Consider the following 12,909-nt stretch of genomic DNA (forward strand, 5'->3'; position numbering starts at 1 on the left):
TTCGGTGTGTCTACCAACGTCATGGTGACGTTTCTCGGGTAGAGGTTTATTTCATGAGTTCAATTTCGAAAACGTATTTCAATGGCAAAATGATGAAACTATTTGTATTTGGTGACAAACTAAATGTCCAGAAGAAAGTTGTTTACCCCATATTTTTCCGGTAAGCCGTTTTCTTACAATGGTCAAATGACACGTTTGGTGCCGCACCCTGTATGCATTTAGGCTTGAGGTATATGCATTTACATTGGCAGTCACTCAAAGCCAACGCGCATCAAATACACAATCTTCACATCGAATATACAAATAGCTTTAAAAAATTGAGGTGAGGTGAGGTGAGGAAGATTAATTTTTTATAGATGAGGTGAGGTGAGGATATGTCTCAAAAATTCATTTGATGTGAGGTGAGGAAAATTTTTCAATACAAAATTGAGGTGAGGTGAGGAAGATTTTTCTCCCAAAAAATTGAGGTGAGGGCGAGGCGAGTGAGGACAAACGCCCACCTCTGATCACGACTGCCGCAATGACGCTGCGTGTTAGAGGAAGCGAACTTCGAGGAGCAATGTTGCCAGACGTGTGCCAGATTGCACACAATATGACGTCACACTTGTCAAGACTAGAAATCTATTTTATGATACTTCCTCGTCACAAATAGAAGAAAATACTTTGGGAGAATGCAATGTGAAACACGTGGAATTGTATAGATGACATAAATTAGGTAGGATCATGAAGACAAGATAATTAGTTGGTAGCGGCGTTATGCATACTTCCCTCTATCAGTACTTCTGGTGGACAAATCTAGATTTGCCTCTTTTGTTAAGTGGGTTTCGGTGGGAGGGTTTAAACACATCCTCCCCTCGCATCAAGAGAGAATGGGGCTGGAGCGCTATACGGTTTTTACCGCTTTTGGTACTCCGGCGCTTCCGACGAGCCTGATATCGGAAGTGAAACACCTCGATTGCAAGGACTACAGAAGCGATGCTGAAGCCTCCCAGCAAGATGATCACTGCGCTCACAAGATCTGACGTGGTCAGGGGAGAGAACTCGGGGCCATCATCATCAGGCAGAACCCGTGGGAAGTAGCGAAAGGCGTCGTCCCGTAGCCACTTTATGAAGTGACCGGTCTCCAAGAACCTCTGCGCCCTAGATATAGGAATACAAGGAAGAAAACGTCTTGTCAAACGCTTGCGTATGGCTAACCAATCCCGCTGTCTACTTCATGAGAATGCGCTCAATGATGATTCGCATGGACGAAAGCGTCGGACTATATGCAGTGATTTACCCAGACGCCCCTTATACCCGGCCCCCAAAGGTTTGGCCACACACCCCTAGCCTTTTCCCTGTGCACCCCATACAGGGGGCCCTTACTATTTCAGCTCTAGACACATGTAAGTGATGATACGGTAAGCTGTTATGACTTGAACTGTAATAATGACCCTCTCTCCCAAATTTTTTGCAACACCCCTCCGTGCCTACGATTCTGGATAAACCACTGGGATTATGTACAGAAGTCCCACAATGAGGACCGTCCAGGGACGTAACCTTTGGGTCTTTGGACCGCTTGGGCCCCCATGTATTTTTTACAGTATACTGTTTTCTTTCTTTTTTTGTTTGTTTGTTGTTGTTATAAAGTAATTTGGCAACATGCATTGCGCATTCATAATGTGATACTGGGCCTTCGAACACTGCATAGACAAGAGAAAGAGAACGAAGCGCGGTGTTTCCATACTGCAAGTTCCTTTGTTCGATTGCCCCGCATGTCAGCTTGGACCACATGAACACCCCGCCATTTCATGATTTTAGGGCTCCACGAGAATGGGGCAGCGCGGTACTCGTGTTACGAAGGCGCCTAAACAATAACGCGACACTATTGCTATGTCTCGACCATCATTACGTCGCGTTGTTGGGAGTGCATAGGTATCACTCACACAGTGTCGATATGTGGCCTGTAGAAGCAGTTCCTCTGGAAGGCCATGGACATATAAGAGTTCCCCATGTGCCCGGTAGACACCTTCACGGTGGTGGCCTTCATATCTGACAGAGCAGCGACCAGACCCATTCTGGTGTCGATATAGCCGTAATTTTCGTGGATAGCCTTCTCAAGACCGAAGGCCTTGCGAGGAACCAACAGGTCGTAATCTTCGTCCAGCAGACGTCGGATAAGCATCATGATGGTTGTCGTCGACATCTGCAGCGAACAATGCCATACACGATTCTCCCATATTCGTTACTGGAAAAGCCAATAGGCAGGGCATAGGCAGTCCAAACAAAAATGTTGCTGATACTATTACCATTGCCTGTGTCGCACAATCACAATGAGTCGTGAAAGAGCGTAATTACAATAAAAACGATTTTTTTTTTCATTCGCATCTTGAAGGACACACATCACATGTCTACGTGTACTACAAGGTTGAAACAGAGCACCTATAATGCTAGTGAATATTTAAGCTGTCCCCTTGCCTGTACAGCAGAGAACATACCTGGATGAGTCTAACTTGCGCTGTTCCATTGGCAGTGCCTGCTGTCATCTTCCCGCTCTTTATGGCCTCCTCCAGCTGACTTACAGTGTCTATGTCCTCCTCGTACTGAGGTATGCTGAGCACTGCAAGCAGAACGCCGCAGTACGCCTGTGCCAACACAACCGCAAGAACCAGCCATGTGCCACGGAAGATACGATAGCTGGTAGTTTGATATTCCGAACGCCATCCGCCTGCAGTTAGGCGAGAAATTACCTTCGAGGTCAAGCCCGTGAGCTCTATAGATGGAGCACGACCCGAAGAGCAACGTACACAATTTTTATGCAGTATAGCGCATTCGGCGGAGAGCATACAGGCTGAAACCGACGAATGACAGATTAAAAGAGGAACCACCAGCCTTACTCTGGTAGGCGAGTGTGGCCAGTAAGAGCCACAAGTCTGGTACTCTGCCGACCAGAGAGTGACCTGGAGTCCAGCGCTGTAGGAGTCGCAGTACGATAGCGCCCACGGCAAGCGATGCCAGGAGGCCCAGCCAGACCTACAAAATAAACTATCTCGATATCCCTGCTCACTAAATAATGCGTCAATCGAGGGGATACTCCTCGGCCTCTCCACTGTCGGCGTCAGCGAGGGAAGAAAGAAAAGACTGCGTTTTCAGATCGCTACATTGAACGTCTTGTGAGTGCACCATATCATACTGTAAAAAAGCCTGAGTATGGGCAGAGGGACTCAAAGAATCCTTCTGTCTCGTCCGTTATTCTTTTTTGCCCAAACTCAGGCTCCTTACCGTATGGAGCTTACGGTCTCTCCCAATATGGCACACTGCGCTTCCACGGCCATACCGAACAGCAAGCAAACAGTAAGTTGTAGCGACAAAAACAAAAGCCTGTCGTTTGGCCATGCGGCGTGGCTTATTTGCAAATATTTATAGAAACGATGAGTTGGACTCCTATACCACGGAACAGGAGGGCCCGCCATGTTACTGATCGCTGATCTTATTTGCAAACGTTAAGAAATCGCTTTATGTGTGTTCTTCCTGAAGACGACAATCGTCTTCCCTCCCACCTGGGACTCCTGGGACCTTTCTCACGTCAGTCAAGGAGACAGAAATAATGTAATAGGTATTTTTATCGGCGAATGACGTGCTTTTCCAGTGCGCAGTGAAAGCTGTGGAGCGCCCGCGAGAATTTTCTTCCACATGTCCTATCACCTAAGCCACGACGGCGGTGCGGTCTTGAAAGTCTCGAATGAAGCAAGAGTAGGACGCACAAACGCTCGCCTATGTGCACAAATACAGGAGACTGAGCATCACCAAATATTGAAAACCACACCATAGATGCAATGCGCCATGCAGGGTGCCGTACACCACGGGTTTGTATTAGTGATGCAAAACTATCGATAAATTTGTTACTGATACATTAATAGTTTTTTGAAAACAATCCATAGTGTCGAAAAACTATCAATAGTCAACTATCGATGCGGTACTTTCGATAGTGAAAAAAAAACTATCGATTGTTGACTATCGATAGTTTTACGATAATCGACCATAGATGGCACTGTTCTTTCGTTTGTCTTTACTATCGATAGCTAGATTTTGTTCTCACTATGGATGCTTCCGTTCCCGTCTTCGTTTTCGCACTGGCACAATACGACAACAAAAGCAGAGTCACGTGCGACACTTAGCTGCAATGTACGGATGATGCACTAGCACTGCAACCAGCGAAAAAAATGCTCATCAAAATCATCGCGATGCGACTGGGATGCCACGATCAATCCAATGCAGAGGGTATCTCGTGACCTTGTGGATGGTTTGAGCGGCATCAGAAGCTCAAGGTCAGTGTCAGAGGTAAAACTGCTCCGAGTTCTATTGTAAAACTTGTAGAAGTGAGACGTTTTCTCTGCTACCCGTTAGTTCTCGGGTAGCTAATTATCGATCGTGTACTATCGATTGTTCTTCTTTTTCTTTTTTTTTTGTACTATCGACAGTCGATTATCGATAGCGCTATCGTTAGTTTTGCATCACTAGTTTGTGTACAGTTTCCGCTACCCGACGAGTATAACCGACGGAAGTTACCTCGACTCGAAAGGGTTGCACTATGGCGTGGGTGAAGGGCATCCGTCTGGGCACTTTTGTGACGAAGGCGAAGCAGTCCACAATGTAAGGGTGAATGTAGTCGACGTACTTGGCCCTGTTGTACATGATGCTGAGGCCGCCGAAGGAGACATCTACTTCCTAACGAACGTCAGATAAGACAACGCGGACTGCCCCTATCACAACACACAGAATACCTTTCGGTGCACCATGCCAATTATGCCTTTCCAGCGTTCGCCATCCACGCCTCCAAATGTTCCCTCCGGGTTTGGCACCAACGTGAATCTGCAACGACAAGCAAATTACGTGACATCGTTGCTGCCACATTTGACGGTCGGTAAGGTCATGCAACGCCGGCTGTGCTGAAGCATAACACGGCACAATGCTAAGTGTTCCCCAACTTATTTTCTCCGGTATGAGAGAGGGTACTCACGTGAAATTGAAATGTTGGGAGAGGGCAGATAGAAACGTCATTTCGAAGCCGTCAAAGCAACGTTCCGGTGTTGTGCAAAAGTCCTTGTGGACACCTTGAAGCCTTGCGTGAGGAGGATTCTGGAATAATTGAGTCTACGTCCATGCACCAGGGCTATCATTAATACACTCCTCGTTTGAGTCGTATAGCCCAGTCTATAGGGTGCGCGTAACAGATTTGTGCTGACAAGTGGCATAGCTATGGGGGCTTGGGGGGAGGGGGATCCATTGTGACGATTGCGGAAGGTCTTGTAGTTACCGGTATCTATCTGAGCAGCGTTCTTGAACCGTTTTGAAATTATGAGCTTTTAAAACCGGTACGTACTTCCAATCTCGTGACACGGCCTCACTGGTCATGACACGTACCCCGCACATGTAAATCATATTAAACGATCAAACATTCTATATTTTGATATCTGATTTCGCTGTATGCACAGGTATGTATGTACCTCGGATCTGCCGGGGGGGGGGGGGGGTCGTATCGCGATCCCTACCTTGGAGGTCTGGCTATACGCTGGTGTTGACTGCCTATGTGATTTTGTTCGATTGTCTTACGTGAAGAGTACCGATGAACATATGTAGTCCGCTTAGCGACTGGTGAAGCTGCCAGTATCCATGGTCACGGTGGGCGAGGCCGCACATGCTGCAGGATACATTACATTCCCTGGCTATCCAAAGGCGTACCGACGGCCCACCAATATATCTATGTTTCTCTACCTGCGTTCAAAACGGATGACCTTTAGACCTTCGTATACAAAAATAAGCAGGTGGCGTGCATACCAGGTATTTGCTGTGTACCCTGCCCGAGTCTAAGTTGATGAGCAAGCCATCGCAACAGTTGAACTGCAAGGAGGACTGTACTGGACTGCCGAGCACTGCCGACATGTTCCGAAAGCTCACGTGGCAGAGCATGCCCACGCGTGAATTGAGAGAGTTCTGCACGACAGCGGGCAAGAACGGAATATGAAGATGCGAAAAACGTCATAGGTTAGCGCGAGCACTCAAAGTCGTGTATTCACGTGCCTTGCTTACGGTGGGGAATCCTGCGACACAGCCACAATGCAGGGTGTCTCACGTAACCTGTCAAAAAATTATATTTAAAAATCTACACGTCGGAAAATGATGCGGTCAAGGCATCCGCCTTCAGAGAGTTCTTGCCATCGTGTGAGAACACTTTTATAATTTTTTCGCCATGAGAAATTTAATTTTCCGAATTAACGTCCGGAAAATGCCTAGTAAACCTAACATTTTTTCGACAGATTCGGGAAGCACGGGTCGGGCTTATCCTACCACGAAAAAATTGATTTCGTGGCACAAAATTAAGGAACAAATTGGGAAAATATCCAATTTCGTGCCTCGCAAATTGCCGCTCGCCTTTCGCATCCCGCCAGAGCGCTCCGGGAAGCGACGCATAAAAAACAGTCGCCCCGACCCTTCGCAATCGGCCCTTCATATCGTGCAGGTTGGCGAGCCGTATCACCAAAGCAAACGATAAAAAAAAAAGAAAAAAAGAAAAAAAAGAAGCGAAGAGTAGAACGCTATCACCAAGTGAACCTGTCGCTGATAACATGAGGGCGTTGAGAGTGGAATTGAAGAGGCGGGGCGACTGTTTTTCATGCGTCGCTTCCCGGAGCGCTGTGACGGGATGCGAAAGGCGAGCGGCATTTTGCGCAGCCCGAAATGGGATATTTTCCCAATTTTTTTCCGCTCCTTACTTTTGTACCAAAAAATGAAATTTTCCTTGCTGGGCTGAACTCGACCCGTGATTCCTGAATCCGTTGAAAAAATGTTAGGTTGACTAGGCATTTTCCGAACTTAATTCGAAAAATTAAATTTCCCATGGCGAAAAATTCATGAAACTGTTCTCACACGATGTCAAAAACTCTCTGAAGGCGAACATCGTTGACCCCATAATATTCCGACGTGTAGATTTTTAAATATATTTTTTTGACACGTTACGTGAGACACCCTATATATTCCGTAGCAGACGACAGGCAAACACGCTAATGACGTCGTCTGCAAAGTGCGCAGTACGCCACTCCCGATATTCCGGCACCGTGTGAATGCTCAACCAAACACGGGGCGGAATTTCGGCTCCGTGAACAGTGCTTTGCTTTTCTGTATTCCGCTAGAATATTCCGTGAGGATGCCGTTCGTGTGGATACACGGGTGAACAGTTGGAAAGAAGTGTTTGTTCCTTCCTGAAGAGACAACTGTGATAATGGTCTTGCTTTGGTCTTACAGCCCCGAGCCCTAAGGGTGTGCTTTCTGCACCGGTAGTAGTTCAGACTTCCGTATTGGTCCGCAGCCGTATTTAGGGTTCCGTGGCGTTGCGTACGAGACTTGTTTCACATTAAGTCCTTAATAAAAACAACAGAGCGTCTCAGAGTACTCGACGCCATCACGCGCACAGAGACGTGAAATTTTCTTGTGCTCTTGCAACGAAGCGGTACAGCACGCGTCGCTATCATGTTGCGGGGAAATGAATATATAATGAACCTCTATACGGTCCACCTCAAGGCACGATTTTTGTTACATGGATTAGAAAAGCGCCTAGTATGTACCATGGCAGGAGCGAGGAAGTCGTGCACGTCGTCCAGCCTGTGGAAGAGGAAGAGCACTTTGGACCGAACGGTTGGATCGGGGAACATCTTCATCGAGTGGGGCTCACTCCCCTTTTCGCCCAGTCTGTGCATGGTTCCCTCCACTGTGGTGCATTTCGACTTTTGCAAAGTCTGCAGCAGGAAAGCTATTGGACGCGAGAAAGCAACCATATAATGTGAAACAAGTCCAAATCACCTTCTGGGAAATACACCCTAATATAAAGTTAACGAAACCCCAACTCCCATCATGACATATCCAGACTACAAGACACTAAAAGAACCAACTCTCCATATTTTATCAAGAATGTATGCTCTCTTTCGAACATAACGGTTGAAGACGTCGCATACCGAGCAACTGGGGCGCCGTTTCTGGGGACCAGGAAACTGCCACCTCTCCGCCGTTGCAGAAGTCCCTGAGGACGTCTTCCAATCCCGCGTACGTCTTCACTTGGGCGGACCATACCGCACGTCCAACGACCATCGCTTACAACAACAACACGTCATTCTGTGAGAAGGTGCAATTATATTTTTAACCTGTCTCTGAAGACAGGTTCTCCAGAAGACACTTCTCAGGTCTGAACAAAAAAAAAATGACCTGACCGGCTTAATGCTTCTGTTTAGATCCAGGTTTGGGAAAAATACTGCAAAACTCCAAGCCCCAGGTTTTCCCAAATTTTAAGGGCACGCGAAAATTTCGTCCAAGGACCGACACTTCGAAAAATATGCTGTAACCCCAAACTTTGTTTTCGCGATTGGTTGTACAGGTTACTAGTAAGCATTTGAAATAATGGCTTGCAGCACAGACACGTGCAATGTCGCTTTTGTCAAATCCGCTGTGGATAGTTCCAGATGGACTTTGAGCAACCCGGGATTCGCGAAATTGAGTGATTGTGAATAGGCGACCTGTGGTACGATAAAAGGTAAGGCATCTGAGGCTGAAACACACAACAGGCACGTCCCTGGGTGCCCAAAGACAACTGCTATATTTCAAGTGCCCTCTGCCAGACTCGCGAAAAATTGGGGTTGCAAAGCTAAACCTTTTACAGAAAACTAAAGAAAGCACAAAAAAGGGGGCTAAATGACACGAGAATATTATTTTCTGCACTCTGGCCCTCGTCCTATATTCTTGGACATGTCTCTCTGACGCTCAGTGAACAAGCTGTGATAACTTTTCAACTACCTCCTGTCCTACCGCTAGCAACTGCCTGAACATTGCTCACCAATCAGAAGGAGCCACTTCATGGTGGCGGTTCACGATGCACTATGATGTTCGCCCACGGTAGCGCCGTGGTGATTCGCACACGTCCATTCGTGCACGCGGTCCATTTTGGCAGAAAATGGTCGGCCCGTTGAAGGCCCGTTCCATTAGAATTGATTCGCAGCCTTCTCCTGTCGCTAATGTTCATAAGGTGCGCTCCACAGTAGTAATTTTGCAGAACAATGGAAGCAGCTTAGAGCGACACAACGGAACGTGAAACAAACTCGGACCTACAATCAGGTGCACATAACTATGTACGAATTCCGCTATCAGCTGTTTTTCTTCTTTCTTTTTGGCGGGGGTTGGACCAAAAGCAGGATCCAACTTAGGGACCAAAGCTACACTTGACATGCCACAACCATTGTCGTAGCGAAGCAGAAACGCAGTCGATCATGCTTGCATGGTATAATCCCCCCCTCCGACCACCTGCAAAAAAACGCCAAGGGAGCCCGAAAAGCCAGCACCCCCTAAGATCTCTCAAGTCATTGGGTTAAACATTAGGTTCCCCTTCCCCGCAACGCGGGGAGTGGATGGAGACGATGGTAAGTGAGAGACTGGATCGACCCCTGCGTTGATATGAGTTCCCGCACTATCCCAAAGGTCGTCTGCACCAGGAAGAGAAGTACTGCTTGCGACATACTTGTCGGAGATCGACAACACGTGGTCTATCTGAAAATTCCAGATGTTGCAAATTCATTTTCTCCTGACAAATAGAATCGTGTGGTGTGCGGCCCACCTTCAAGCACAATATTATTACAGCCCCTTCGAAGGCGACAAAACCAATACGGACTGTTAATCATTATTTGAAGATATCAGAGGAGTGTGTAGCAAGTATTACATCATCTTCACTATTGGTTGCGTCCCTCGTTGCGGAGAGTAGCGCCGTATCATGCGTCATGACACAGGATGGCCGACCACAGGGCACGCAAAAGGGTGTAGGTATTTGTCGACATATATCTGAATACTGGGTGTGCTTGTTTCTCAGGCGCAAAGCTCTCTGTAACGCATTCATATTTTCGCAAACGTCCAAACGCACCCAAATGCGCAGCAAAGAACCACGCGCCTCTGCGAGCGTGTGTAACCAGGGAGTTGTCGTGACAGGAATGACTGATCCGCTGACATGCATGAAAGACCTCTTGCTCTCTTCCTCTTGATTGTTGGTAGTGGTACCGGCTGTTCTGTCTGCTTTTTTTTTTTTCACAGACGGTTTCAGGCACACGTCGGCACAGTTCCCTTAGAAGTCGGCCCAGGACGCGCATTCCCTCAGGGCGTCAGTCGTGACGTTGCCCACCTCTGTGAGGCCGAAAACGGCGAGCCCTTCCACCAGGTACATGCAGAGCTGCTTACCTGCCGATATGGCTGCGCGTTGCTCGGAGGCCGTGGATGGTGCGTCCAGGGCAGTCTCCACAGGGAGAAATGTCAACCACTGGCTCAGAGTCGGGGGCAAACCCACAAGGCACATTTCACAAGGCTTATGCGGATCAGGTCATGTGCGCAAAGCTGGGAGGTGAACTGCGTTGGAAGGAGTTTCCCCCGACGTTGTACGGCAAATGTCAGTGCAATTCTCTATGGTGTGGTCACAGGACGCAGTTACCAGCTTCCGCAAATTACGGCCGACTTGGACAACTGGTGGCTAACGGAATCTTACGTAGCCCGTAGCGTATCAGTATCGTGTGCGACGACTGCCTACCAGTAGCTAAAGTATTCTGCTCCCGAGTTCAAAACGTAAAGCTCAACAAGCTCATGACAAAATAAGATCACATGTGCGTCAACACCAGCATATGACAGAGCGCACCTTGTCCATGCTGCAGCAACCGCGGACCAACCGGAGTTGGTGAAGCGCTAAACCTGCTGCTGTGAGGTCTGACTAGTTCTGCACCGACTGAACAGCGCACAAGCAAAACAAGGTCCACATAACGGTACGGGCAAGCGTTGCCGTGTCGTTCTGTGATGGTCATCGTCTTGCTTGTGCGTCGCCCAGTCATGATACCGTGACTGAATCTTGCCAATCCTCGATCTTGCATTTCTACACAGGGCTGCACTGTCGCACAAGATTTCCAGGTAACCTCCAGACCGCCATTTTGATAGTGTAGAGGAGGTGATGTTCCTCTACATGAGTCCTGACCGGCAATGATGGAATGTCCCAACGGGCAGATGTGCGTGACCTCACGCTATAGGACGCTGCCGGTAGAACTGGCTGCCAGGCGCAGTAGCAGAGGCGCGTCGTCGTCGTCTTCCACGGGCCACCACATCACTCCCCCACTCAGACGCGGAACAGTGCATGCGGTTGCATGAGGTCCGCGTCGATACCATATGAAAAGGAGAATGAGGACGACTCGTGGATGGTGGACGACTGGACTTGCCTGCTACAAGATGTTTCGCTGCTGGTTTGCCGAAAAATTTAGGATGATGAATTACGCCGAACAAGGTGTTCGTTGTTCGGATCACCAAATGTAGAGGGACACCACCTCCTCTACAGTCGGTGTCCTCTACAGCCACAATACTGTCTCTTACTGCGCTACGGTTTTAAATAACTATCGCGCATGGGAATTTATTTTTTAATAACGTACATGGCACCTGACAAGCTATGAAGTAGTGTTACGAGTAAAGTAGCAGTATAACAGTGCTATGAGGCTGCAATAAGCCAAAGGAAAGTAATCGAAGACTGGCTAGTTTATCTCTCGTTCACACCGCAAGAGAGTGAAAGCTAGAGCATGTAGAATCATTTGTCGTGCTAGCAACTCACAGTAGACACGCACTTGAACTCTATTTACGACCCATTAGCGGTGATTTCATACCATCTACATAATGTTCCGAGTATGCGTTCCACAGTTGTAAAACCCGAAAGCCGTCGTCTGAAAGCTGTAATTTTATGAAGCGCTCGATGGTCTCCCAATTGCAGCTTGCCAGAAAACTGGCGCACGGAACACGCGCATGTCCAATCATACTTTTATTATCAATCACCCAGCTCTTGGCTTGACACTTCTTGGGAACTTGTCCCCCCTTCACAGAATCGGTAGAACGTGTTTCACGCTAAGATAATGGGGAAGGATTTTGCGTTCCTTCAGAAATTTTGTCCTGCCAGGTACACGATTTCCTATCAACCCCTATTTCGTTTAAGTACAATACTGCGAACTGAAAAAAAAAAAGTATCTTATGTCGTACTACATATAAACCAAAGACGTGACTTATAGTCCGCAAAACGTAAGTCAAGTGTTAACGCTGTGCGCTTCCACTAATTTCCACAAAAACAACCGGCAAAACGTCCTAGTTTCGGATTTTCCAAGAGTAGGTGACGTCACGAAGCAGTTGGTCACTGCCTCTCTGACGTCTGTCACCTATGCCACAGCGCACTCACCTTCCCGATCCCCGCGCGACGTTGGAAGAGTGCCAATGGCAATAGACCTCTCCCAAATGACGTCAAAGTAAAGCCCCTGAAGTATAGGGGCTTTACGTCAAAGCGCCAAAGTGCTCGACAGCGCCACCAATTTCATAGAGTTGAACTACGGTCGACGCAAGGGGGCGAACAAGGTCGCGCCCGAAAGCCACGGTCTTGAGGGGATTATGATGGCCCCCTGAAAAGGACGAGACCTTCGCTCCTACATTTCGTTCAATAGGCTTATTTAGTGACTCTAGTAGAACCCAGCCTTCCCGTTCCGATTTGCTTCGGTTTCACTCTGCTTGCCAACGTCATGATGACGTTTGTCTGGTAGAGGTCTATTTGAAAAAGTTCCAGGGAGCAGCACGCACCATGGCAGGGCGTGCCGTGAAATGCGGGAAAACTATAGAAGACGATAGGAAAAGCGAGGCATACACATGTTTTCCCCGGTAACTCCCAGCCTGCGTCACGACTGCCACAGTGGCGCTGCGTGTTAGAGGAAGCGAACTTCGAGGAGCAATGTTGCCAGACGTGTGCCAGATTGCGCACAATATGACGTCACACTTGTCAAGACTAGAAATCCATTTTATGATACTTCCTCGTCACAAATAGAAGAAAATACTTTGGGAGAA

The 12,909-nt window shown here is 47.9% G+C and overlaps 1 protein-coding gene across 1 annotated transcript; it reads right to left on the reverse strand.

Moving 5' to 3' along the window:
* Positions 1-519: 519 nt before the first annotated feature.
* LOC135394068 (glutamate receptor U1-like) lies at positions 520-5,214 on the reverse strand. Its single transcript, XM_064624534.1, has 7 exons — positions 5,000-5,214; positions 4,764-4,851; positions 4,549-4,707; positions 2,877-3,012; positions 2,478-2,707; positions 1,926-2,185; positions 520-1,140 (listed from the first exon to the last, which is right to left on the reverse strand). The coding sequence occupies exons 1-7, from the start codon at positions 5,038-5,040 to the stop codon at positions 774-776; spliced, it is 1,281 nt and encodes a 426-aa protein (XP_064480604.1). The 5' UTR covers positions 5,041-5,214; the 3' UTR covers positions 520-773.
* Between the last annotated feature and the right edge of the window lie 7,695 nt (positions 5,215-12,909).

Source organism: Ornithodoros turicata, chromosome 5, assembly GCF_037126465.1.
Source record: "Ornithodoros turicata isolate Travis chromosome 5, ASM3712646v1, whole genome shotgun sequence".
NCBI lineage: Eukaryota > Metazoa > Arthropoda > Arachnida > Ixodida > Argasidae > Ornithodoros > Ornithodoros turicata.